This window comes from Antechinus flavipes, chromosome 1 (assembly GCF_016432865.1).
Source record: "Antechinus flavipes isolate AdamAnt ecotype Samford, QLD, Australia chromosome 1, AdamAnt_v2, whole genome shotgun sequence".
Classification (NCBI taxonomy): domain Eukaryota; kingdom Metazoa; phylum Chordata; class Mammalia; order Dasyuromorphia; family Dasyuridae; genus Antechinus; species Antechinus flavipes.
In genome coordinates, this window is record NC_067398.1 from 646,085,908 (window position 1) to 646,113,279 (window position 27,372).

Consider the following 27,372-nt stretch of genomic DNA (forward strand, 5'->3'; position numbering starts at 1 on the left):
TAATATGTAATTGAGGAACAACAAAATATCATTAAATATAAAAAATAAAATCAAAAAGAAAAAAATCTGGGATCACAGATTTTAGATTTAAAAGGCCAACTAGTGGTCAACTAGTCCAACTTATACCTGAAAGGAATTCTGTTTTGCAGGTAAGGATAGTTTTTTCTTTAAATGTATCAAAATCATTTTTGAGACTTATTTGGCTCAAAAATTGATAGAGCTTGCTGCAGATATAGGCCATGAGTAATCTGGCTTCTCCCTCGGGCTTCTGACCAGTAAGCCAGTATGACTAACACAGATACAGGGCAATGCTCTCCCTGGAATAGGCTTTCCCTGCTATGGCTTAGGAAATTGTCCAATCGCCGTGTGATGGGACTTTAAGTGTCTCATTTTGTTCTAATCTTGAACCTGAGTCTGTAGACTGGTCTACATCAGACTCTGTCTGTAATGCATCCTCACCATAATATAGCCAATACACTGACCCATCCCTAACACTCTAAACTAAGATAAGGCAGAAATGAGTTCATGATTTAGACAAAAAGGTTGATACTATAAACAAATGATAAGAACAAAGGATAGTCTACTTCTCACATCTATGGAGAAGGAAGGAATCTGTGCCCAAAGAAGAACTAGAGTATACTATGGAATGCAAAGTGGATAATTTTGATTTTATTAAGTAAAAAGTTTTTGTACACACTAGAGACCTCTCAGATTGGCTAAGATAACAGGAAAAGATAATGTGGAATGTTGGAGGGGATGTGGGAAAACTGGGACACTGATACATTGTTGGTGGAACTGTGAACCAATCCAAACATTCTGGAGAGTGATTTGGAACTATGCTCAAACTGTGCATACTCTTTGATCCAGCAGTTCCAAGATAAGTGTCCCCAGTTCCTATTATCATTTTATAGTTATCAGTTTTAGTCTTCTCAACATCCTTCTAGTCTTCTGCCTTCCAGCCTGTTGACATTGTCTTTAAAATGTGGTGCCCCAAACTTCACACAAAACTATAAATATATTACTACACATAGGGCAGATTGTAATAAGACTACTACTCATTAGGGACATTCAGGACATAATTTCTATTAAGGCAGGCTAGGATTACATTGAGAAGTAGTTTGATCAACTCTCCATACCTTTTGACCCAGCAGTGTTTCTCCTGGACTTATATTCCAAAGAGATCTTAAAGGAGGGAAAGGGACCCACGTGTGCAAGTTTGTAGCAGCTCTCTTTGTAGTGACCAGAAACTGGAACTGAATGGATGCCCATCAACTGGAGAATGGCTGAATAAATTATGGTATATAAATGTTATGGAATATTACTGTTCTGTAAGAAACAACCAGCAGGATTTCAGGGAGGCCTGCAGAGACTTACCTGAACAGGTGCTAAGTGAAATGAGCAGGACCAGGAGATCATTGTACACAGCAACAGAAAGATTATATCATCATCAATTCTGATGGACGTGGCTCTTTCCAACAATGAGATGATTGAGGCTATTTCCAATCGTCTTGTGATGAAGAGAGCCAGAGAGAGCACTGTGGGAACTAAGTATGGATCACAACATAGTATTTTCACTTTTTTTTTTACTTGCATGCATTTTGTTTTCTTTCTCATTTTCCCCCGTTGAACTGATTTCTTATGCAGCATGATAATTGTGGAAATATGTATAGAAGAATTCCACATATTTAATATATATTGAATTACTTGCCATCTAGGGGAGGGTGAGGGGAAGAGAGGAAAAAATTTGGAACACCGGGTTATGCAAGGGTGAATCTATGATTCACTCTAAAATTTAAAAGATTCCAGATTAATCTGCTGGCTCCATATGACAAAGATTGATTTCTATGGAGCCCATAATATCTGAAAACTCTATTTTTGTTTTGTTTTGACATAAATGTCTAAATATGCTTCTACAAACCTCCATGTAGGCACTTGGTTTTCTTTTAAAAAATTTATTATTTTTTGTATTCATTAAAATTTTTTTTGAGATCCAAATTCTCTCCCTTCTACTCACCTCTGCCTAACCCACTGAGAAGGCAAGAAATGTGCTAACAATTACACATGGCACTTGATTTTCTAAAATTCACTTTAAGACTTTACATTTACCTCTTATTCTGTATTATGTTATATTAAAACTGATGAGAATCATTTCAATCTCAGTAATATTATTCTTGTTCAGCTGGTTTTGGCCATGTCCAATTCTTTGTGACCCCATCTGGGGTTTTCTTGGCAAAGATACTGGAGGAGTTTGCCATTTCCTTCTCCAGCTCATTCTACAGATGAGAAGACTGAGGCAGACAAGGTCAAATGACTTGCCCAAGATCACAGCTAGTGTCTGAGGCTAGATTGGAATTCCTGACTCTAGGCCTGGTGCTTTCTCCACTGCACCACCCAGCTGTCCTAATAATATTGACCAGTGGTAACTGAAAATTTGATGTTTTTATTCTAACTAACAAAAAAGTTGGAAAAAAACCTCCAGAACCAAGGACAGATTATTAGAGCCCCCTCTATTATTCAAATAAGGCTAGCAAATTATTAATTAGCAACTACCAATTAACAATTAATTATTCTTTAGGTCTAGACAATCCATCTGTTATCCTCCAGCCCACATCTCCATCTTCTCCAAAACTTTGTCCAACAGTCTGCTGAAATCAGATCATGAAGTGATTGATTATGAGATTGTTTTATAGAAGAGGAAACAAGCCCAGGGAAGGAGACTTTTCTAAGGCAACAAAGCCAATTGGTGGCAGTCAGAATTAGAGTTCAGATCTCCTTGCACTATCTGGGGGCCTGATGTCCAGGGGTTCCCTTTAGGGTGGCAGTGATTTTGGATCATAGTTAGAGGTGGAAGAGACCACCCCATCTTTTTTCTTTTACACCTTTTCCTTCTACAAGGGAGGAACCAGAGTCACAGAGAAATTGATTCTCCCCAAAGTCAGTGGCAGGGTGCCCAGCTGAATCCAGCTTTCCCGAATCAGGATTCCCGTTTGCTATCAGAGGTTCAGTGAAATCATTTCAGCCCAAATCTGTTTTTGTGAATGAAGAAGATGCATTTTAGCGAAATTATGTGACTTGACTAAGGCCATGTAGCTAAGGAGTCAGTAGTTAACTCTCTCCTGACTAAGCCCAGTGCTGCCATCAGCCCCACAAGTGTCTCCTGAGGATGAGGTCTTCCATCACCTTCCATCAGCAGGATGGCCGCTCAGAGATAGATGGGCTACACTGGGCAGCACTGTGGGGGGTCCGGCCCAGCAAGCGCCTCACTTCCCAGAGGATCTCCAGCCCCAAATACCCCAGGGTCTAAGTCCACAGGGTCAGAACTTAATAAGAGGGAAATTTCCTTGGAAGGACTGAATGTTTTAAGCGGAAGAAATGGGTAGAGGGAAGGCAGGAAGGGTGCAAGAGAGGAGGGAAGGAGGGAAGGGGGGAAAAGGGTGTGTGTGCTGGGGCAATATAGAAGGGCAGGAAGGGAAGAAGTTAGGGAGGGGAGAAGGAAAATGTGAAGAAAAAAGAAGTGTGACCTATGTATTCTGGTGGGAATCTTCCTCTAAGTGGGAGAGATCGCCCCTTTCAGCTAAAATTTAGAGCCACTAAATTGGAAGGGACAAAGCATTAACTTCTGCCTAGCCACACTACCCCCTCCTTGTGCCAAATTTTTGAGCGATTTCAACTTGCTTTAGTAGATTCCTCTTCTTACCCCCTGCCCCACCTCTTAGGGCCCGAGAGCTCTCTCCTCCAGGAATCCTTCCTGGGCTGGTATGGCGATGTGGGACAGGACCACTCAGACTGGGACACCAGGGGCACCAACAAGAACAAGGAGTGACAGTCCCAGCAGGCACCCCCACAGCCTGGCCGGTCCAATTTCAAGGCAGTCCTTGGGTTTGCACCCCTGAAACTATAGCTTGTGAATGTAGAAAACAAGTCAGGCAATATCCTTTCCACTGGTCTTTAATTTCTCCTGGATGGGTCCGCTGTGGTCTCTGCTGCATTGTACTCTGCTAGATAAAAAGACTCTACGAAGTGCTTTGCTCTGCATCATTTGGGGTTTGCTTGTATGCTCCTCTGGCCAGTTCTTTTAGAAGAGGCAGAAAAACTCTTGCCCCAGACCTAGGATAAAGCCCCACCTGCTTTGTTTCCTCAGTTTGGTCCCTGAAGTCCCTTATCTCCAAAAAGGAGTTTCTGAGCTCCTGGCAACAAGCACATTACATCAATCTTGTCCAATTCTTCATAACCCTCTTTGGAGTTTCCTTTTTTTTAATTAAAGCTTTTTTATTTTTACAACATATGCATGGATAATTTTTCAACATTGACCTTTGCAAAACCTGATGTTCCAATTTCCCCCCTTCCTCCCACCCCATCCCCTAGATGGCAAATAATCCAATATATGTTAAACATGGTAAAAATATCTTAAATCCTATATGTGTATGCATATTTATACAATTATCATGCTGCACAAGAAAAATCAGATCAAAAAGGAAAAAAATGAGAAAGAAAACAAAATGCAAGCAAACAACAATAAAAAGTGAGAATGTTATGTTGTGATCCGAGTCCCCACAGTGTCTCTCGGGGTGTGGATGGCTCTCTCCATCACAAGGCCATTGGAACCGAATCATCTCATTGTAGAACAGAGCCATGTCCACCAGAATTGAACTTTGGAGTGCTCTTGACAGATACCAGAGGGGTTGGCCATTTCCTGCCCCGGGGCAAACAGGGTGAAGTGACTGCCAAGTGTCTGAGGCCAGATTTGGCCGGGGAGATGTCTTCCTCCAGGCTCTCTGCTGGGTCTACTGGGCCAGCCGGAGGCTCTTTGGTCATCTCTTTGAATCCTCCCTCTGAAAAGGGAGGAGTTGGGTCAGCCACCTCCCCCTAGCTCAAGGTAAACTTCAATATTCCCCAAGTCTGTATCTTTGAAGGTGGGGCTCTAAAATGATTTACCTACTACTAACAGATTTGGGGGTTCCCAGATTTGTTTCCTGAGAGGGAAGCCATAGCTGGAGGGTAATCTCTGTGACCTGCTCTGTTCTGCTGCCAACCTCTCCTAAGCAGATATAGCAGATTTGAATGGGGCTTTGCCCTGAATCTTTACAGGACTTTTGTTTGGGTAAATTCATCATGCAAATAAGTCATAAATATGATTATGTTTTTAACATATATTGGATTATTTGCATCTAGGAGAGGGGGTGGGGAAGGTAGGGAAAAATCTGGAACACAAGATTTTGCAAGGATCAATGTTGAAAAATTATCCATAATTATTTGAAAATAAAAATACTTAAAAAATAGAAAAAAAATATGATTATGTGTCAGCAGGTGGAGAATGCATTCCAGGTCCTGGGAACAGACTGGCATGAAGACGGAGGCGGAAATCCAAGGTTGGAGAGCAGTGGTATCAGACAGAAATGGGGCCCAAAACTGGATCCCGGCAGGTGCGATTGCCTTGGAAGATCACATTAACATTCCCAATTTCATTTTAACCTGATTTGGTTGTACTGTTTGACATTTGACAACTCTTGTGTACTTAAAATGCCAAACTAATTAGACTACAGACAATAGCCACTGATATTTCTTGAGGGATGGAGTAAGGGGCAAGGTCTGAGCTTTCAGATTATTAAGAGACTGGGGACATTAGGCATGGAGGATGAGGACAGGGACAGGGAGGGCCACTCCTGGGAAGGGCCACTTGTGTCCTGGCACTGGTGAGGGGGCTCCTCATACGGCCCAGGTTCTGGGCTTCCTGCCCATTCTCCTGAGATGACTCCTTGGAGGGGGCTGGGGTAGGATTCCCCAGGAGATCTCTGGCTCCTGGAATCGGGCTCTGGCAGGCAGCTGACATCCAATGTGCCCCCAGAGGCAGCTGGGCCAGGGGCCCTGCCAGCCTCTCCCCACCAACGTCTTCATGGCCAAGGGTTTAGGAGGGAGCTGGTGTTCTATGAGGGCGACTACACTTCTTTCCACCTCCTCCAAGGAGTCTTTCTGGGGGGAAGGTGTGGACCTCTGAAGGGAGGTGGCCCTTCTCCCATCCCCAGGGGCATTTAGCTTTGGGACTAAACCTACGAGTTCTCCTCTCCCAAGTCTGGTCACGGTCAGCAGCCCCAGAAGCTGATGGTCCCCGGGCCACGTTTGCAGAGAAGTGGGGTGGTAGTGAGAGGGAGCCTAGGTGGTCTGCCACGCTGCCCGGCTGCTGGCCAGGGCAGCTCTGTGGCAGAAAAGGCTTGTCTGCGTAGGCCTGACTGTGTGTCCTTCCCGACTCTCCCTACACACGGAGTCAGCGCGTGCTGAGTGTGTGCCCCGCCCTCCGGCGTGTGGGCCCACGCCAGCTTCTGAGTGTCCGTGTAAGGCCGTGTGGGCGGGGCCGCCCCAAGGTGCTGAGATCTGAGGCCGGCAGGTAAGACACAGGAACTTTTATTGCTGAACATAAAATGCCAAAAAGAGGCCAGGGCGGCCGGGCCAGCAGTGGGCCCACAGGGGTGGTGGGCAGGGGCAAGACACACCGGGGCCCCCTCTCTGGGGGGCTGTCCTCAGTGAAGCCACTGGGAGGGGATCAGGGTGCCTTGGTTACCGCTTTCAGAGCCACAGAGCAGATCACGTTCACACGTGCACAAGCAGGTGAGGGCGAGGAAGGAGGTCAGAGAAAACGGGGGAGGGAAGAGCTGGGAACTTAAGGAGAGGAGAAATGTTGGGCCCTGAGCCCCCCAGAGAGGGGAAAAGGGCACTCCGTGTTGCTGCTGGGTGCGTAACCCAGGGCTGCCGGTCTTGTGGCGGGAGCCAGGGGAAGGAGCCCCTGCGCCTTCTCTGCAGCTACGTGATCTGATACACGAGGAAAGCGTCCCTTCTCCAGAAGGCTCCTCGTCCACCTTCTCCTTACCCTGCGCCAAGTGTGAGGAAGGCCTGTCTCGAGCACTCCACCTATAAGGAACTGGGTCCCCAAACTCTATTCACAGCTGATGGGCTGGAGAGAACTGGGGCTCTGGGGATGGGGGAGGGGCCTCGGAACGGGGGAAGGAGGTATGGTGTGGCCTTGATTCCTGCTTCAGGGGCATGGCTATGCTGACCTGTGCCCTGAGACCCGGCTCGGGGTAGGGAAGGGGAGGGGGATAACGTATGATGAAGAAAAAGTGAGGAAAGGAAAGTGGGAGAAGAGCAGGCCCTGGTCACTCTTTAAATAAGAAAAGGCTAAAAGTCAAGGGGGGAAAAGGCCCGCCAGCTCCTTGAAGGGATTGGGGAGATGGTGGCTCGGCGAGCGCTGGCAGGGCGAGGGCCCCGGCCCCGGCCCCGACCTCTCTTTTGGCAGTGGCAGCGGTTTCGACAAGCCTTTGGGGCCTTGAGGTTGGCGCCATTCTGGGGCCGGGCTGCTGGGCTTCCTGAGGGGCGCTGCCGTCTCATGGGCCGGGCCCTGGGCAACTCAGAGTCGAGGCTTGATCTGCAGCGGCTTCCCTGAAGGAAGAAGGCAAGAGAGGAGAGGGTCTGGGTGAGCACGGGGGTAGATTCTTGCAGGTTCTCCGGATGTCCCCACTCAGTCCCTCCAACCTTGCCCACCAGCTCCCAATCCAGCCATTCCCCGACATCCCTTTTCAAGCTACCAGACCCACTCAACTACCCGCACGTTCTCCACCGGAAGTCCTCTCCATTTCCACCATGGCTCTGGATGGACGAGACTTCCAGTATTTTGTGGAAAGTATCATATACAACTATTTCTTGTCAACTACTGCTCCTACCCTAGAATACAGACTCCTGCGGGGCGGGAAGAGGGGGAGGGGACTGTGTCCCCTCCCTCAGACCAGAGGCATCACAAAATACCACATACACATCACCAGGACAGCAACAGCAGAATGGAAGCACTCTGAAGGATCTATCTAACTGCAATTAAAGAACTGGAAGAAACTTTCAGAAGTCCTGTATCTCCATACCATTCTGAGCAAAGAAATGCTCTATCTTGTCTGGAGAGTTTTCAGATGGTCGGTATTTGGCAACTTGGTCCTAGTAATCATCATGATCTTGATGTCTAACCTAAATTCTTGGTCTTATCATTTGCCCCAACTATTGGGAGAATCTCCATGTTCAAAGGTTCTAAAAGGACAGATAGCTGTGAATTGCTGAGACACTGGCAGGGGTATCTGAAAGATCATGGAGAATAGGAGACATTGTAGGACTGAAGAAGGAAAAACATGGTCCAGATTAAAGAAAAAAAACAAAACCCAAACACAACTGGGTAGAAGATGACAATGGAATGTGCAGTAGGCTGGAAAGTTTGATCCTTAGTTCTGGGCCAAATTCCAAATTTATTATTTCTGGCAAAATTCTAAATATATTATCAAAGAGATGGTGAGTAAGCACTTAGAAAAGGAAACAATAATCACAAAGAAGCATCATGGATTTAACAAAAACCAGTCATATCAAAGCTCTATGCTTTCCTTTTTGAGAAGGTTACTAGGCAGAGCAGGGAAAAGTTTGGGGACATAGATAGGTCCATATAGATTGTGGACTGAAATTTGTGCAAAGCATCTGATGAAGTATCTCATGACAATATTGTGCAGAAGATATAGGCTAGAGTACAACGGAGCAGATATGGAATAGGTTGGATGGCTGGAATCCAATGCCAATCATTCAGTGCCCAATGCCAGCTACAGGGGTGGTCTCTGCCCTGGGGGTCTGTGGCTAGCCCTGTTTTCCTAATTCATATTGGACTGTAGAACTGTAGCTTTGGAGCCAGGAGGTTCCTTGCAGTCAATTATTCCTCCTCATTTTAGATGAGGAAACCAAAAAAGGCTGTGCTTTTTTTTTTTTTTTTGTAAATGACTTGGGTAAAGACATGATCCTCATCAAATCTATAAATGATAATAACATGGGGAGGAGGGTTAGCTAGCGACAATCAGAAGGCAAAAAAGATCATGAAAGTTTAGCACAAAAAGAGCCTAGAACACTGGGCAGAATCAAAGCAGATTACATTTATTTCCCATTAAATTTTAAGTCTTACACTTGGGGTTAAAAAAAATTATCTTCATAAATACAGGATGAGATAGGCAACTGTTTTGAAAAAGATTTGGGGGTTTTAGTACGTGTAAGCTCAAAAATGAGTCACACAGCAGGGTAAAAAAACCTAACAAGATCATAGGCTTTGATTGAGGAAGGCCAGACACATGAATACATTATTGGGGAATCTATGGACAGATCTATTCACTTGGAAAAGCTGAGAAACTGGTTAAAATGGCCATAGCTTTTAGCACAAAAATTCTACTGTTAGGTCAGAGATCAAGCAGAGAAAAAGAGGTTCCATATTAAATCAAAATATTCATAACAGAAGTAGAATGAAAAACCTGAAAACAAACTAAATGCCCATCAACTGGAAAACTGGATGTAACTGAATATTATTGTATTCTGAGAACTGATGAATATAAAGAATTAAGAAAAGCAAATAAGTGAGGTTGAGTAAAAATAAGTAGGCCCAGAAAAACAATTTATGCAATGGCTACAATGGTGTAAATGGGAAGAATGTAAAGATATGTGATGAGGCTCACCAAGATCAGCTCTGGAGAAGAGTTGAGAAAATGAACTTTCCTCTCCTTTTTTCTGAGGTGAGGTGACTGTGGGTATGTGGATCATTGCATGTTACCAGATTCAGTCAGTGTGTTGGCTGCTTTGCTGAACTGATTTCTTTCTTCTTTACTTTTTGTTACAAAGCATGGTTTGCTAGGTGGAGGTGGGGAGGGAGGGAAGATATACTTGGAAATGGAAGTGATATAAAAACAAAGAAGATTAAATTTCTTAAGCATTAAAAAAGAGCATAATTTCCAACATGAAGATGAGTTCCACCACTATACTCTGCTCAGTATATAGCACTGTGGCAATTCTGATCCCTGTAAGTTAGAAAGGTCATTAAGGAAAACCTAGAATAGGGAAGCCCAGCCCATAGGAGGATTTCCTAAAAGACAATGGAAACAGGATAGATTAAGACTTGTTCTGTGTGGTTCCAGGATTCTGAATTAGAAACAATGAGTAGAAATGGCAGAGAAATAGCATCCCAGAGTAGAAGGGCTGCCACTGGAGAAGTGTCTGACTCTCACTGGAAATCTTTAGGCAAAGGCCAGATAACATTTGTTAGGTGTGTCACAGAAGGAATTCTTTTGCTAGGGAGGTCTGTTGTTTGCACTGAACTAAGCTGCCACTGAGAGATCTTTTAGCTCTGAAATCCTGTGACTGTACATATAGTCTGCTGGAAATGGAAGGTCTAGAGGAGGTTAATTGGGATAGAAAGAAGACTGGAAATTATCATATGAGGAATGGTTGAAGGAACTGGTATATTTAACTTGGAGGAGTAAAGACTCAGGGAATAAGAGAAAGGACAGCACATGATAGATTCTCTTTAATCATTTAAAGGAACTGTCATGTGGAAGAGGGATTAGACTCGTTCTACTTGGCCCTAGAAGGCAAAACTAGGAACAACTAGAGAACGTTGCAGGAAAGTACATTTCACCTTGCTAGATGAAAAAACATTCAAATAATTAGGATGGATCCCAAAGTACATTTCCCCGTTACCAAACATCCTATAAGCAGCAGCTAAGGTAAGGTTTGTTGGAGGTCCTTTCTGAAGTCCCTGACAGCTAAGATTCTAGGAGGGAAGTGGGTTTCCGGGCCATCTTTTTCCTAGGAGAGCAGGCCCCTTCCCCACACTCTGTAATGCTTGCTCCCTTGCTCGGCATCCTTGGAATCCTGTGGATGACGCTCTCCTCCCTGCCCCTCTGCCTGAGGGGATCATGTTACCCTGTTCCCAAGCTGGCCTGGCCTGGGACTTCCAGCTGTACATTCTTGTCCTCCACCCCACCCCCACCCACCCCAGCTGAAGTCGGGGAGATCAGGGGTGTGGCTGTAAACAAGCCCTGGTCCAGGTCAGGCTCCAGAAGCAGAGAGAGGGGAGGGCAGCAAACAGGCAGGACAGGGCGGTCCCTATGCTGGCTCTCTGGGGCACTGCGGGCTGCAGCTCGACGGGAGAAGATGCTCCAACACACAAAGCAGCGCTGACAACCTACTGTCCTCTCTCGTGGGCCCCGGGAGCCCCTCATTCAGTCATTCGATGAGTTGCTCAATGAAATAGCCCCAGAGTGCTAGATGAAATTAGAACGTGGAGGGGACCGCCGGGGGAGGATCAGACGGGGCTCTGGCCTGTGAAGCTCCCCACTCTAGCTGTACTCCAAACTCGAAATACCCCCGCCCAGCCTGGGGCAGGTTTGCACCTCAGGCCTAGAATGCTCTCTCTCAAGGGTTTGCAGTTTTCTTCAAAGCTCCTACTAGGAATCCCTTATTATTTTCACTTTTTCACTCTGGGATTGACTTTTTTGCTTTTCTACACACATGTTGTATTCACCTAGTGGAATATAAGCTATCTTCAAACAAAAACAACTTCATTTTTGTCTGTCTCCAGCATGGAGCACAGGTATTTAATCAATGCTTGTCAGACTGGACTGGAGAGGCATGCAACAATTTTGACAAATTACTCTGGTGAGGTCAGGGGTCAGGTCAAGTCCTAATCTCTTCCTCCAGACACTAGTTCATAAATGCTGGCAAAAAAAAAAAGGTGGGGTGGTGGTGGTAGAGCTTTTTGAAGAAACAGAAATTCAGAAATGCAAGAGACCAGGCAAAGTCCGTTCTGCCTTCCTTGACCCTCAAAGCTGTTGGCAGATGACTCTCTTTGTCTCCCCCAACACTGGCTTGTGCTGGGTCTCTAGGGGATCACGACTCTCTGCCAAGTTTTCTTGTCCTTTTCCTTCTCCTTCCTTCTTTTAGACAGAGATCACATTTTTTTCAAAAGGGCTTTTTCTAGTAATTAAGGGAAAGAGTGTGAACTATATTAATATACATACACAGGAGAGGGTAGTTACCCAGCCTGGCATCTTCTCCAAAGAGCTCTCTAGAAGCAGGCCCCCCATAATAGGATGCAGCTGGCTCCTCTCAAACTAATCCTACCTTCCTACCTCCTTCCAGCCCAAACCACTGACACTAGCGGGCTGTCTGCCCCTTCAGGTCTCCTCCAATCCTCTGAAGTCCAGCTCTGGAGCAGCAACAGCTACTTCCATTTCTATAGGGCTTTAGTGCTCACAAAATGTTTCTCTCACTACAACTTAACAGGACTGGAAGGAGGAGGATCATTCTCCCCGAAGGCCAAGAGAGGTGGCTGCTCATCCCTCAGCCACTGTGGCTCTGGTGACGATCCTCAGCATCCTTAGGCAGACCTTCCACAGCAGCACGGTAGGCCCCTCCAGCTCCGGGTAGCCTGGGAGGTCTGTGGCAAAATCTTCAAATGTCTGGGGTCTTCTCTACACCACAAAGAGGCATTTTAGTGCAGTCACAGACACCATTACAACCGGTAACAGAAGGGCCCAACTTCCTTGAGACCATGGGGAAGACACTGCAATAAGGCCAGGGAGGAGAGGGAGAGTAGACTGGAAAATGGCTTGGGCTGGGTCGGGAAATATTTCCCAAGAAGAGATGAAAACAGAACCAGTTTTGTAAAGAGGAAAGGGGGAATATGAGGGGGAAACTCGGGGATGGCGGTTGAAATCCTGGAGGAGAGCAAATCTTTGACTCCCACCTTACTTCAGAAATTCATTAGCTCCTCCAAACCACCAAAACAGCTCCCTGATACATTAGGACCCTTTTCCAACTCCTTCATTTTGCAGATAAACAGGCCCAGAGAGGTTACATAACTTACCAACATCACAGAGCTACTGAGTGTCAGGGCTAAACCTCGAAGCTCTGTTGCCAAATCTAAAGCTCCTTCCTACTGCATCAGCCTGCCATGCTCAACCACAATTCCTGGGGCAGGTTTTCTAGTTCACTTCCCATCCAAGTTGTCTTTCTCTGGATCTACTCATTTTGTCAGTGCCCTTTTAAAAAAACATGGCACTTAAAATTTGACAGGACACTCTGGGTCCATCTGATCACAGCTGAGTCAGTAGGAGTTATATCCTGGATACTACCCTTATGAATACATTCTAAGGGAGCATCTTAAGGCTGCCAGGGAAATAAGACACTTTTTTCATGTTTTACCTCCCTAAACAGATTACAGATTCCTTGAGGACAGAAACCATGTGTTATATTCTCAGAGCTACTATGAGAGGCAGCATAGTGTAACAGAGTGAGAACTGGCCTCAAAGTCAGGAAGATTTGGTTTTAAGTACACACACACACACACACACACACACACACACACACACACACACACTCTTCTTTCTCTGAGTGTCTCTCTGTGTCTCTGATGAGCAAAACATTTCAGTCTCTCATTCCCTCAGGAAATTCTCAGATTATGGAAAGACTTTCTTGCCAGAAAGAGATTCATCATCAGTTCTTTATATTGGTATTACAGATACAGACCCAAAGAAAATAGAACAAAACAAAACAATATCAAACAAGACCATGTTAGTGAAATGCTTTCTAAGTCCAAAAAGAAATAGAAATATTAGCTATTGTTATTATAAAGACTAGGCTATCAGCCTGGCATTCAAAGACCACAAATGGGTCCCAATTTCCTTATCTAGCCTTGGCTTTAAACTTCTTATTCCCATGGACTCCAGCTCTACTCTCCAGCTCCGGGTGGCCTGGGAGATCTGTGGCAAAATCTTCAAACGTCTGGGGTCTTCTCTACGCCACAAAGAGGCATTTTAGTGCAGTCACAGACACCATCACAACTGGTAAAAGAAACCTTTCTACAACTAGCCAAGGACCATGTACATCTCATGCTCACCCTTCCACTGGGCACTTGCTCTTCACTAGGTTTTAGAACAGCTCTGCTGCTAGCCCCCTAATTCCTTTATACCTGCCCCATAAGGCACAGCTCCAGTGCTGCTTCTTGTCTAGGAAGTCTTCCCTAATCCCCCCTGGCAGATATCATCTTTTCTTTTTTCGACTTCTTTGCATCTTATCTAAGAAGAAAATGGACCTGTAGGAGCAGAGGGGAATTATGTCTTGTTTCAAGAGGGTGGAGTGTGAAGAATGTCAAGGAGAGGAGAAAGAGAGGAAGGATCATTGAATACATGGGAGTGTTTTTTCTTTGTCTTTTCCTTTTCTTTTTTGTGTGAGAGGCAAGTGGGGTTAAGTGACTGGCCCAGGGTCACACAGCCAGAAAGTATTTAGTGTCTGAGGCTGGATTTGAGCTTAGTTTCCTCCTGATTCCAGGGCTGCTGCTCTATCCAATGTGTCATCTATCTGCCCCCTGTTTTTTCTTTTAAAAGCAGGCACAGAAAATTCTTCCTGTAGAGGAGACTCTGAAGAGGAAGCACTTGATTGCTTGACAAGATAATATGTTGTGGCAATACCCATACTGTCAGGTGAGAAGGATTAGAAGGGACAAGTAATGGCATTTGGTGACTTCTTGCTGAGAGGAACTGAGGAAGCTCTTGTTCACAAGAAAACCACATTAGAGAGATGGTCTTTCCAGGGCATGTACAGAAAATCTTCTAAGTTTTGTCACTCCAGATTAGTACTGCTTAGTAAAGGCCATTCAGTTGGAGATTATATATATATATATACACATACATACACACACACACATTTTTAATATATATATATATATGTATATATGTATATTACTGTAAGAGAGAATCTAAAAAGCAGTCTACCCATTACAAAGATGTGGGCAAGAAACCTGAGACTTTAGAGGTCCATTAAGGGGTATCATTAGTGACTACTGAAGACAAGAGCTCCAGAGGAGAAAGTGAGATTTGAGAAAACAATGGCTGGTTAAGAAGGTAGTGTCTAAGAATGGAATTTGGAATTTGGGACAATGGTTTAAAATACAGGCAGGAATTAACACAATCTGGTACTGGCTAAGACACATAAAATACACAACAGTAAATAAATATAGTAATCTAGTGTATGAGAAAAAGAAGCAACATCGTGATTTGAGTATAATATAAATTACCTGATTAGAAAGAAGAAAAAGATGAAGAGTTAAGGAAATAGATCATAAACTTAGCAGAGAAACATGACTCCTGAGGAGAGTGAGGGGGGACTTGAATTATTCAGAAATCTCCAAGGTTTCTTTTTGCCCAAAGCAGAGAGACCAGCTAGCTAAGTTCCCAGAAAAAGCTGTCCTTGTTCTCTCTACTTCTCTCAAAAACTTCGTTAAGAACTTTTACTCTGGCTTCCAATCTCATCAGGTAATTGAAACTTCAAAGTTACCAATGATCTTTTAAATGTCAAAATCCTATGTCCTTTTCTCAATCTTCATCTTTCTTGACCTCAGTGTGGCATGTCAGTGCTGATCAAACTCATTTTCCTGGATACTTTCTCCAATTTGGATTTTCGTGATATAATTATCTACATCTTTAAACACTCCCCAGTCTTGTTTGCTGGAATATAATTTGTGATTTATCCCTTAACTGTGGGTGTAATCCCAAGCTCTGTCCTAGGCCTTTTCTCTTTACATTCACTCTCTTGACAATCTTATCAACTATCATGACTTCAGTTACTATCTCCATATTGGCCTCTACAGTCTCTTTTAGCTTCAAATCTATGGTCCTATAAATCTCAGATCTACTCATCTATTCAGTGCTTGTCTTTCTGCTGAGCCCCAGGATTTTACCTCATCAACTGCCTATTGAATATTTCAAACTGGATGCCCTGTAGACATCATAAACCCAACAAGTCTAAAAGAATTTTTGTTATTCTGCCCCACCCCCCACAACAAACTAACCCCCTCCTAATTTTTGCCATTTTTGTTGATGGCATCATCATTCTTATGGTCATCCAGTTTAGCGATTCTGGAGTTATGCTTAATTCTTGATTCTCTCTCATTTCTCCTTTTCCCATATCTAGTCAGTTTCTATTTTTTATTTAATTAAATCCTATATTTTAATTTTGAATTCCTTGTCAAATCTTGCCAAAACCAGTCCTGGTTTGGTCTCACCAACAACATTTCCTATTTCTACTTATGAGCTGCTGAAGAAAAAGTAAAGTTAATAGTGTTGACTGGGACCACAATAAATTTATGCTATCTAATCTCAATTAGAATCATGCTTCTCTGTAAGAAAATTAAGTCCTTTTGTGGAATGATCTGTTAGGAACACCTGAGCAGAGAGACTTTGCTTCAGGTCTGTTTTGGACCTCTGGGTGGCTACAGAAGCTGCTTTCTATTCAGGATTTCCATGAGCTTTTTCCAAGCACACCAATGGGTTGATAACTCTGACGATCTTTTCTCAATCTACATCCTTTTGACATTTTTGTCACTTTTGATACTCATGACCATGTGCTGCCTTCTCTCAGCTTTCTCTCCTAGTTCTTCCCTCTTATCACTCCTTTTGAGTGACTAACTCATTTATTAGCACTTATTAAGTGCTGCTTTGTGCAAAATAATGTACTAAGGGAATGTGAATATAAACAGAAGAGTAAGACAGTTTCTGCTATCAAGAAGCTCACATTCTAAGTGAGGAGGCATCCCATTCTGAAAAGTTTCAGCTACAAGTCAGAAGGAAAGGTCCTATGGTTCTTATAGCAGCAAATCAAGGGATAATGTTTCTTCACTGATGTCACTTTCACTTACAGAATCACATCAGTTTCTGATGTTGAGCCATCTGACGAGTCCCAAGGTCTTTGGTGACAAGAAATTTCATTTTTGGGTCTTCAGAATATGTCGCTGCAGCACCAATAGAAGCAGTTGCCAGGCTACATCTCCACAGAGGTTGTTTCTCAGGATGATGGCTGCAAACACTGGATGGAGAACTGCTATTCCAAAGGCTCTTGGGTGCAGGGTCCTGGGCTGTCTCTATCAGGACAGGAGGGGGGCAGAAGTGTCGCCTTCTGTGCTTCCCTCATTGTGCTCTGCCACTGCAACTAGGCTGGCTTGGCTGCTCTGGGGCTGGTAGTTGGTGGGCACCTGGTGGGGATGGCTGGTGGCAAGACTGGTGCTCTAGGGGAGGCCTGATGCTGCTTCTCCTAGGGCACCCTTCTCAGGCTCCTTTGCCTGGTCACCAATCATATCCTACCCCATTACTCTGAGTGTCCCCCAAAATACTGTCGTTCACTTCATCAATTTCCACTGGCTCAACTATCGTCTTTATGTAGATAACTCAGAGATCTACTTTTCCAGCCTTATACTCTCTTCAGAGCTCCAGACCTTCATTATCAACTGATTACTGGGAATTTTAAATTGACAGGCATCTCAAATTCAATTCAATCTAGAGTAGAGTACATTATCTTTCCCTCCAAATCCATTTTTTATCCCTGAACTGAGCATTTCTGTGAAGGCCATACCATTGTTTCAGTTACTCAGGTTTCCAACTTGGGTTTATCTTTATCTAATCAGTTCCCAATCTTGTTTCTACCTCTACAATATCTTTCACATCCACTTCTTGTCTTTAATCATACAGCTACCATTCTGGTTCAGCTCCTCATCACGGCCTGCCTAGATTATTACAAGAACTTTCTAATGAGTTTTCCTGTCTCCAATTGATCCCTTCTTCAATCCAGCCAATGCATAACTATTAAAATGATTCTCCTAAAGTGAGGGAAAATTATGTGAGTGAGCATATCATCCCCGTGTTCAATAAACTTTAGTGGGCCCAGGTCAAAACACAAATTCTTCTATTTGCCATTTAAAGCCCCTCAAAAATGTAGTCCCCTAGTTACCTTTCCAAGCTTATGACAAATCACTCCTATTCCTGCATTTTATGGTTCAGCCATATAAATAACATTTTGTTGTTTGTCAGACACATCCCCCCTCCCAACCTTTTCCTTCTCAATCTCCCCATCTTAAAATGGCTACTTTTCTCCAAAGCTTAGTCCAAAAGTCACTTTCTATATAAAAGCTGTTCTGATCCTTCCACTAGTGTGGAAAATTACCAAAATTACCCTAACATATTTTGTATATGTACATACACACAACTCTACCTACCAATCTACACATACAAATGTACTGATATACACATCTATATATACACTTATATGTACACATCTCCCCTGACAGAATGTAAGCTTCCTGAGGTCAAGGACTGTAATTTTTATTTTGATATTCTCAGTGCCTAGCAGAATGTTGGGATCTATGCTTGGCCCTGAGCTGTTCACTCTTTTTGTCAGTATTTGGATAATAGCATGTTTATCAAATTTGCATGTGACATAAAACTGGGAGGAATAACTACTATAATGGGTAACAGTTACCATTCAAAATGATCTTCCATGGCTGGAAATTTAGGTAAATTTAGTAAAATCAGAAGTTCTTTGGGCAGAGGGACTCTTTCATTTGGCTTTATGTCCCCACACAATTTGTTGTTGCTGTTAAGTTGTTTTCTAGTCACGTCTAACTCTTTGTGACTCCATTTGGGATTTTCTTGGCAGAGATAGGGGAGTCATTTGCCATTTGTTTCTCCAGCACATTTTACAGATGATGAGGAGACCGAAGCAAATGGAATGAAGTGACTTGCCCAGGGTCACACAGCTATCAAGTGTCCCAAGATTAATTTGAACTCAGGAAGAGGAGTCTGACTTCAGGCTGGATACTCTCATTGTGCCATCTAGCAAATCACATGAAAGGCACTTAAAGATGTTTATTGAACAGAACTGGATTCAAATGTGTAAGTCTTAATCAGAGTTCAAAAAACTGAGTTCCTAAATTTGACCTGGTAAAAATGTGACTAGATATATCAGTTCAAGGGAGAAAGATCTGGGTTTCTGGGTATATTGTAAGATGGATGAGTCAACAATATGCTTTGGCAGCCAAGAAAATGAATGTAGTCTTCACTTAGATCTAGCAGCAGGACTAGAGAAGGCAGTACTGCTATGCTTTTCACAAGACCACATCTTGTTTTTTAAATCTAGAAACGTATTATCTTAAATAAAAATATAAACATATAACTCACAGGAATAATTTCTATAAGTTGCAGAAAACTTGCAGAAACTTAGAATTATAACTGAGAGCAAGATTTCAAAGGAAGACAGCAACAAAGTGATACAGACATCACATTTTAGCGATGATAAACCAGAGAGTAGTGTCCAAAGGAAGGCTGAGATGGTGAAGGGCCTTGAGTTCATGCTAAATGATTGGCTGAAAGACATGTGGATATTTATCCTGAAGAGGAGAAGACTTAGGGGGACATGATACATAACTTCAAATTTTTAAAGGACTATCATGTCAAAGGATGGGACCCTGCTTGGTCCCAAAGGGAAGAATCAGAAGAGGCAAATGTAAGCTTGTTCTAAGTAACAACTTCCCCTATTTAGAGCTGTGAGTATAATGACCTTCTCTGGAAGATCTCATTGGAGGCCAGATGGTCACTGTAGCTCATAAAGGGGATTCTTGTACAAGTTTTGGTCTGGCCTTGGGGTGGCCTCTAAGATTCCATCTAACCCAGAGATTCTATATTATGTTTTAGATTAACATTCACAAACATTCATACGCTCCTATTAGGTGATAAATTCCCTGGCTGGGACATTGCAGAATTCTTTTGTTCACAAAACAGGCACTTACACCTTTTCACTGAATTGCTGAGTCCTCCTGGTCCTTCTCCACAGCCCGGGGTTGGTTTTCCCTCTATTATTTGCATGCGTATAAATGTGCACCAGGAGTGCTGTAGTTTTGTATATCTGTTTTATCCCCTTCCTAGGCTGGGAACTTGGTGAGGTCACAGACCAAGCTTTATTTATCTGTCTCCCTTACATCATATCCAGGCACAAGAACCCAGGAAATATAGAAGTAAAGCAATGTGGAACTCAGGGAACTGCTCTTCCCCACAGCAGAAGCACATGCGTGTGTCACTCTGTGTGTAAATGGGAATCTGGGGAAAAGACAAAAGGTTTGTAGGAGGATCAAGCTGAGATTATAGAGAGGACATAGAGGAATCAGCTCTGGGTCTTCCATCCCTCAGACCTGGATAGTAAGAGCCAAAGCAATCCAAGGATTATCTGTTCTCACTCCCTCATTTTACAGACAAGTAAATTGAGACTGAGAGGTGTAAAGTGACTGGCACGTAGCCATAACGCCGCAGATCACAGCATGCAGACCTGGATCCTTGGATGTCTTCTTTCTACTACATCACAGATCCCACCAAAAGGAAATTTCTGGAACTAGGGAGTGGGGTAGGAGCAGGGGCCTACAGTAGTCAACTGTGCCCTTGTCCAGGTTCTGCAGTTTATCCATCTCTGGGTTTTAGTTTTAGGTATAATCTGCTCTGGTTTGGTGGGGGAGGGGAAAGCTCCTGGAAATTAATCGGCAATTAATGAATCACTGTCAACTAAGTTTCATCTGCCCCAGGAAAGGAAAGCAAATTCCAGGGCAAAGTCAAAGCGCAGAGTTTGGGGGGGAGTGATAAATATCAACGTGTGCACACATACACAAAGTCACACCTGGGAACACAACTGCCAGACGAGGCCCGGGGACGCCAGACTGTTTCTAGATATGTTTTCAAAATCAAGTTTCCTACCCAGAAGGTAAGTTCAGTTCCTAAAGGAAGTGTTAGCTTAGGGAAAAGGACGGAGATTGAGGAGAGGAGGCCGCCAAAATGCGTGTGTGTGCGCGTGCTCTGCTGTGGTTGGATACTGTTTAGAGGATGGGGGGGGGGGGGGAGGCGCCATCCTTGCATACGCCTCCTCTCACTGCCAACATCTGAAGATCCCCACTATTTGGGCAGATGCACTCAAAAAGTTTAGAATCATGTGGGGCAGGAATAAGACATCATTTATAACTTAATAGTGCTTTAAGGTTTTGTAAGGCATTTTATGTGTATTATCTCATTTAATGCTCATAACAACTATGGGAAGTGGGAGCTATTTGTTTCCTCACTTTATGGATGACGAAACTGAGGCAAGCAAAGGTTAAGGGACTAGCTCAGGATCACAGAACTGAAAGTAGCTGAGGTGGGATTTGAACTCAGATCTTCCTGACTCCAAGTCTGGGACAATACTGAACCACTGAGCTGTTTGGAATTCAAAAGCCTTTGTAACCTACCCATCTGTGCCACCTTCCCCCCACTCTTACCCCTTCATCTCTGCCCTCCATGCCTTTTCCCCAGGGACATGGGCATCTCCTCTGGCTGCCTGTCTGTCTGGGATGCTTGCCCTCCAAAGTTCCACCTCCTGGTTCCCCTGGATTCCCTCAAGTCCCATTTAAAATTTCACTTTCTATAGGAAGCCTTTGCCAATCCTCTTATTTCCAGGGCTTTCCCTTTGGTGATTATTTCTTTTTTCTGATATATTTTCTGGTATGTAGCCTATCTGCTGTTTGCATGTTATTACCCCCAATTAGATCATGAGTTCCTCCAGGGCAGGGATTATCTTTTACCTTTCTAAGTGTCTTCAGCACACAGAACAGTATATGGCACATAGCAGGTAATTAAGTGCCTGCTACATGCTATTAGTGTTTACTGACTGGCTGACTGACCTGCTGCCCAAGTAGTTTCAGGTCTGACACTAAGTGTGGTGACAAAGTATATGACAGAGATTTCAAAGCATGTGGTTTGTCATTCAAAGCCCTTGATAACCTAGACTTATTTTCCCTTCTTCCCCCCCACATGTTCGATTTCCAGGCAAAATCAATTATCCAATTAAGGGACTAGCTCTTTGAACTGGCATGTAGTATCTATAAAGAAAAACACTGGATTTGGAGTCCAAAGACTGGGGTTCATATCTAACATCTGCCACTTACTAGCCCTGTGCTATTGGACAAATCACCTCCTCTGAGAAGGCAGACAGCTCTTTCATTTATAAAATGAAGAGGTTGGTCCTCTAGATTTAGTTTTTGTTAACTATAATATCCTCTGATTCTAGTTCCCACCTTTCAGCTCTTGCCATGAGGTTCCCTTTTCCTGTAATTTCTGACCTCCTCTAACTTCTTCCTATCCCATTTCTCCCTCTTCATGCCATTCAAGACCTAGATCTTCCATGAAGCATTCTGAATTCCTTCTTTCCCCCTCATGTGGAAAGAATCTCTATTCTCTGTTCTCACAATACAATGTACTTTTTATTGAATGACAGAGCTCAAAAAGTGACAACGAATCAAAGTCAACCAAGTCTCATCTGCCCAGGAACCTGTGTTTGGCCTTGTTCTGTTCAATATTTTTATCAGACAAAAACATGGATAGCATGCTTTTCAAATGGGAGATAGCTATTCCCCTTCAAGCTTTATGAATTAATGCATTAGATAACATGGCATTAAAAAAAAAAAAAGATTTCCACAGTTTAGAACAACCAATTGAATCTAGTAAGATGAACTCCAATAGTTTGTGAAGTGAATGTAAAGTCTTAGCTTTGGGCACACAGAATCACAAAATTTGAGGGTGGCCAACCCAAACAAGACATGAATTCTCAGGAGGAGCCTTATGAAAGAAGTCAATTCCATCAAAGATGCTTAACATAAGGAAAGGCTTTATAAACATTAGAGCTATCCAAAAAGTATGTCAGGGGATAAAGGGGATACATGTTACTGGAAATCTTCCTACAGAGTTTAGATAACAACTTGCTTGATGTTGTAGAAGAGGCTCAGATACAGGCTAGACTAGATGAAGTGTTTTCTAATGCTGTGATTTCATGAATCACCCCTTGAGTATTGTGTTCATTTTGAGAAGCTATATCCTAAGAGAAATGTGGACAAGATGTATCAAAAGGAGGGTATTCCAGATAGTGAGGGAACTGTAAACCAGAGGATAAAAAAAAAGGTTGAAGTATGGATACTAAACTTGGAAAAGAGAAAACCTTAGAAAATGTAATAGGTAGGAGAATAATTAAGCTTGTTTTATTTGGTCAAAGGTTAAAACTAGTAACAATAATTAGCATTTAAGGTCTGCAAAGTACTTTATACATATCAATTCACTGAATCTTCACAACAACCTATGACACAGGGCTACTATTATTCTTATTTTTACAGGTGAGGAAACTGAGACATAGAGACTTCAAGTACCTTGCTCTATTTACTGTGTCACCTTGTTGCCCACAATGCCAAAGTTAAGTTGCAAAGGCCAAGCTGTAGTGGGAGCCTCTAAGAAGACCTTCCTAGAGAGTGTCACAGAGATTGGGTTCCCAAAACTGAACTTTATCCCAACTCTGAGAATCTGTGACTTTATAAAAGAAAGTCTGAAGCAGCAATGGCTGATTGAGAGCCAGGATGGGGGGTAGTGACAACTACAACCAAATGTGGATGTGGATCTCAAAGACGATCACCACCCAGGGACACGACCTCCTGGACTGGCAAGCCAGGCGAGCTTAACCTTTCCTCTATTAACGTAGCCTAAAATCTGCCTTACTTTTTTTTGGCAAGCCACTAAAGACTAATGCACATGAATACCTAAAGACAATCTTCCAAAAGCACTCAGAGGTTGTCTGAATGAGTTAAGTTGCTCTTTTGCTCAAGTGACTCTCATGGCTTCCTGACACCTCCTTCATCTGTCATGGCTGACCCTTCACAGAGCTTACATTCTATAATCTAGAGATAAATTGGCTAACTTGCTAAACTCCAGAGAGCTCCAGGCTATTGTGCAGACCACCAGATCTAGCATGCTCTCTCTCTTCCACAGACTCTCAGAATTCAGCCATTCTGGTCTCCTCACTATTCTCCATGCTCTGGACGTACTCCCCCTCCCCCCTCCCCATCTCTTTGAATTCCTGGCTTCCTTATAGATGCAGTTCATATGCCACCTTCTCCAGGAGATCCTTCTTGGTCCCCCCCACCCCCACCTTCCTCCCCCTCCCCCCACTGCTAAGAGCCAATTCCCACCAATGTTACTTTCTATCAACTCTGGACTTATTTTGTATGTTCTGATTATTTCATGAAACAAAATGTATGCTCCTAAAGAGCCAGGGACTGTTTTTGCTTTGTGTGTATGTGGGGGACAGAACAGGCACATAGTAAGCATTTAAGAAATATTTTTTTTTGATTGATGCATATATTAATGCCTCAGTTTCCAATCTATAAAATGAAAATAATAACACCTGCTCTTGTCTGTTTCACAGCTGTTGTTTCAAAGAAGATAATGTACAAAAGTGTCTTGAAAACCTTAAAGTGCCATACGAGCAAGCTATTTAATTACACTTCTCCCTATACTTGTAACAGTTGATTTTCTTTACTTCCTCTATCCTGGACGTGTACATTTTATTTATTTATTTTCTTTTTGGGGATGAAGGGGCCTAGAGTACTGGGCAAAATTTAATAAAATGAAATTTAGTATGAAAAAGGTAAAATCATACTTAAAAATCCATGTCACAATTATAAAGTTAGGGAGGGAATAGTGACTGAAGTTTGTCTGAAAAAGATCTAGGAGTTTTAGGTTCTGCAAGCTCCATGTGAGTTAGGGGCTATGTATAGTAATTCCCCAAATAAACTAGAAGCAGAGTTTCTTTGAATGCATTTGTTCACTGTGAGGTTGCCTTCCTGACATTTTTCTCATCACTCTTAATGCCTTTAGTTACCTGCGCTGGCTTTCATCTATTGTATATGCTTTTTAAAAATCTGGGCTTATCAGAGTACTCAGCATGCAGCCACACGAGCTACTTTTGTTTGGCACAGGAATCATTTACCACTGCGTTAGAAGAATTTTATTCTCCAGTACTTTTGTTCCCTTATGAGCTGACTTCTTTTTTGCATCTCAGGCCATAGGATCATCTTGATACTTTTTTCCAACTTTCTGAAATTTAAAATATACTGTATATCTCAGATCATACCAAATGTTACTTTTGTAGTTACAAACCGCAGGATGACATAATCACTTTCTCCCAATGTTTCTGTCCTTTCCAATTCATCCAATGGAATTCTGTCCAATTCCAATTGGTGAACACATTAAGGTACAGAAGAGCAGTGTTCTTGGATGATTCCTCTGCCTTTTGAAAGATTAATGTTTTGAGTACAGCTTCCCGCCAAACTACCCAAAGTCTTCTGAATATTTTTCTTGTCTTCTGAGGACTGAGGATATCAAGACATTCCCATTCCCTTTCTCTTTTAGTATAGCTAAAAGTTACATGAACTTTTGGGACATCCACCTCATGCTGTTAACTGATGAGCTTTTAGTCCAATAAAATCCCCAGATCTTTTTCATACGAACTGCTGTTCTATTATTCAGCTACTCAAATTCATGTGAAAGTGGCAGCAATTCATGAAAAGCAGCACTTTTGGATGGAATATTGGACTTGAGGTCAGGAAGAGCCAAATTCAATCTCGCCTCTAAGACTATGTGTAAAGTACTTAATCACTGTGGATCATAATTTCTGTCTTCTGACCTCTTCATCGCCTTGAAACTGTCCTCTCCAAAGTTACCAAAATTTTCTTAACTGCAAACTGGTGGCCACATTTTAACCCTCATCCATCTTGGCCTCTGCAGCAAGTGGAATTACTACTACTCCTTCTAGTTCCTCTCACCCAGGTCCTGGGTGACTCTGCTCTCCCTTGTGTCTCTACTCCTCCTCTTTTGCTGGCTTCATCCATGTGTCTCTACAAAGCTCTGACAGAATAAGCCCTCTTCTCTCTCTCATCTTTATCACTTAGAGATTTCCTCACCTCTTCTGGGTTCAAATGATCATTTCTATACAGATGTTTCCAGATCGATTTCTCCATCCGCCCCTCCTAAGTGCCAGTTTCACATCACCTGTTGGACATTTTAAAGTGGAAGTCCCCCCCATCAGCATCTCAGACTCAACATATCCAAAAAAGAACTCACTGTAGTTATTCCCAAACACTCATTGCTTCAGGACTTCTCTATTACTACTGATAGCACTACTATCTTTTTGGCGCTCATTTGCCCCATATGTCCAAATGGCTGCCAAATCTTGTCAATTGTTTCTATACATCTCTTGCAGGCATCTCCCCTTCTCTCCATTTACACAGCCACCTAGCTCAGATCCTCAATTGGACTATTACAATAGTTTTCTAATAATGTTATCTCTGCCTCAAATTTCTCTTCACTCCAAATATCTTTCAGATGCCAAAGTGATTTTTCCTGAAGTATAGGTATGACCATGTAAGCTTTGCTCAATAAAATTCAACGGCTCTCTGTTACCCCAGGATCAAATATCAAGTCTTTTGGCATTTAAAGCTCTTTACAACCTAGTTTATTACTACATTTCCAACCCATTTTATATTCTATTCCTGTATATAATGACTATATCCCTTACTCAGAGATACAACAATTAAGGGTCAAAGAAGACAGGAAAGAAAATCCAAGTTACTTTAGCTTCTTTTTATCTGTTATTTGACTATTTTCCCCATTGCACTGTGGTTTTAAAAAGTGAAACGTTGGTCTGACAATGGCATTCCACCATTCCAGTGCAGAGTTGACTAAAACTCCTGTTCCTTCCCTATTATATGTAGATGGAAGGTGTGATAGTCATCTTTGGTGAATCAATCCCAAGATCAACCCCAGCAGAGATTCTCTTTCCCTTTGCCTGCAAAATTAAACCCAAAATCACTGAATGAAGTAGGCATGATAGAAATGGTCATATTTGTAGCTCTGTCAAAAATTTCTTTTATTCTCCTACTATTCTGAAACTTATCTTGGAACCTTAGGGGCAGGAGGAGAGCTATAATAAAATATTTCTTCTTCCCAGGTTTCCCAATAACTCCTTAGTTAGCTAGCAGTCCCATTTCTCAGCTCCTGTGTGAGATCTCAGAATTCAGACTGGCTCCAAACGAGGTTATAAAGGTTACAAATAACTGCCTGTGCCTTTTCCTTCATCTAGGAGGCTCATTTTTTTTTTTTTTTTTTTTGGTTCTGAACTGTGGGGGAAATCCCAGGCAGAAAAGAAAAGAGATCAGTAATAACTATGAACAAACGCTGATAGAAATGGCTTAATTATGCTCCCTAACAGTCTCAGTTCTGTCCCAGAAAAGGATCTAAAGATCCTTAGCTCTCTTGTTTAAAGCAAAACCACCATTTCTCTATCCCTTCAATAATGATTTATATTTCTATAGTGCTTTAAGATTTATAAATTGCTTTTTCTATACTACTTCACAATTCTCACAAGACTCCTAGGAATCAAGAAGGGTAAACATTATGATCCCCATTTTATTGATAAATAACCTGATTTACTCAAGGTCAGATAGCACTAAATGATACAGAGAAGATTCAGGCCTGGTCTGACCGTACTCATTAGTAGGAAGACAGCAGACTCTTTCCACTGTATTAGGCTGCCTTCTATCCTCTAGAGGTCAGCTGAGATAAACTCTGGCTAGAAAATGGTAGGAAAAGGAGCCAAACATCAAAGTCCACAGGTGCTGAGTTCTTGGGGCATGGTTAGAGTCTTCTTTCTATGGTCCCTCCAGCTGGGGCACGATGATCCAGCTTGGGGCCAATCTCACTTCCACATCAACCAGCTCATCTGAAATGGTTTCCACTTTGCAATAAAGCTTGGTTCCTTTGTCTGTGGTTCTGAAATCATTCTAGGCTTGGACCCCTTCTTGACTGGGGGTACCCATTC

General features: G+C 42.9%; 1 protein-coding gene across 1 annotated transcript in view; it reads right to left on the reverse strand.

Moving 5' to 3' along the window:
* Positions 1 to 6,383: 6,383 nt before the first annotated feature.
* ZC3H3 (zinc finger CCCH-type containing 3) overlaps positions 6,384 to 27,372 on the reverse strand; it is a 495,342-nt gene continuing 474,353 nt past the window's right edge. Inside the window, exon 13 of the mRNA XM_051971189.1 lies at positions 6,384 to 7,431. Within this exon, the coding sequence (XP_051827149.1) occupies positions 7,171 to 7,431 (261 nt within the window). The 3' untranslated portion in view covers positions 6,384 to 7,170. The remainder of the gene's footprint in view (positions 7,432 to 27,372) is intronic.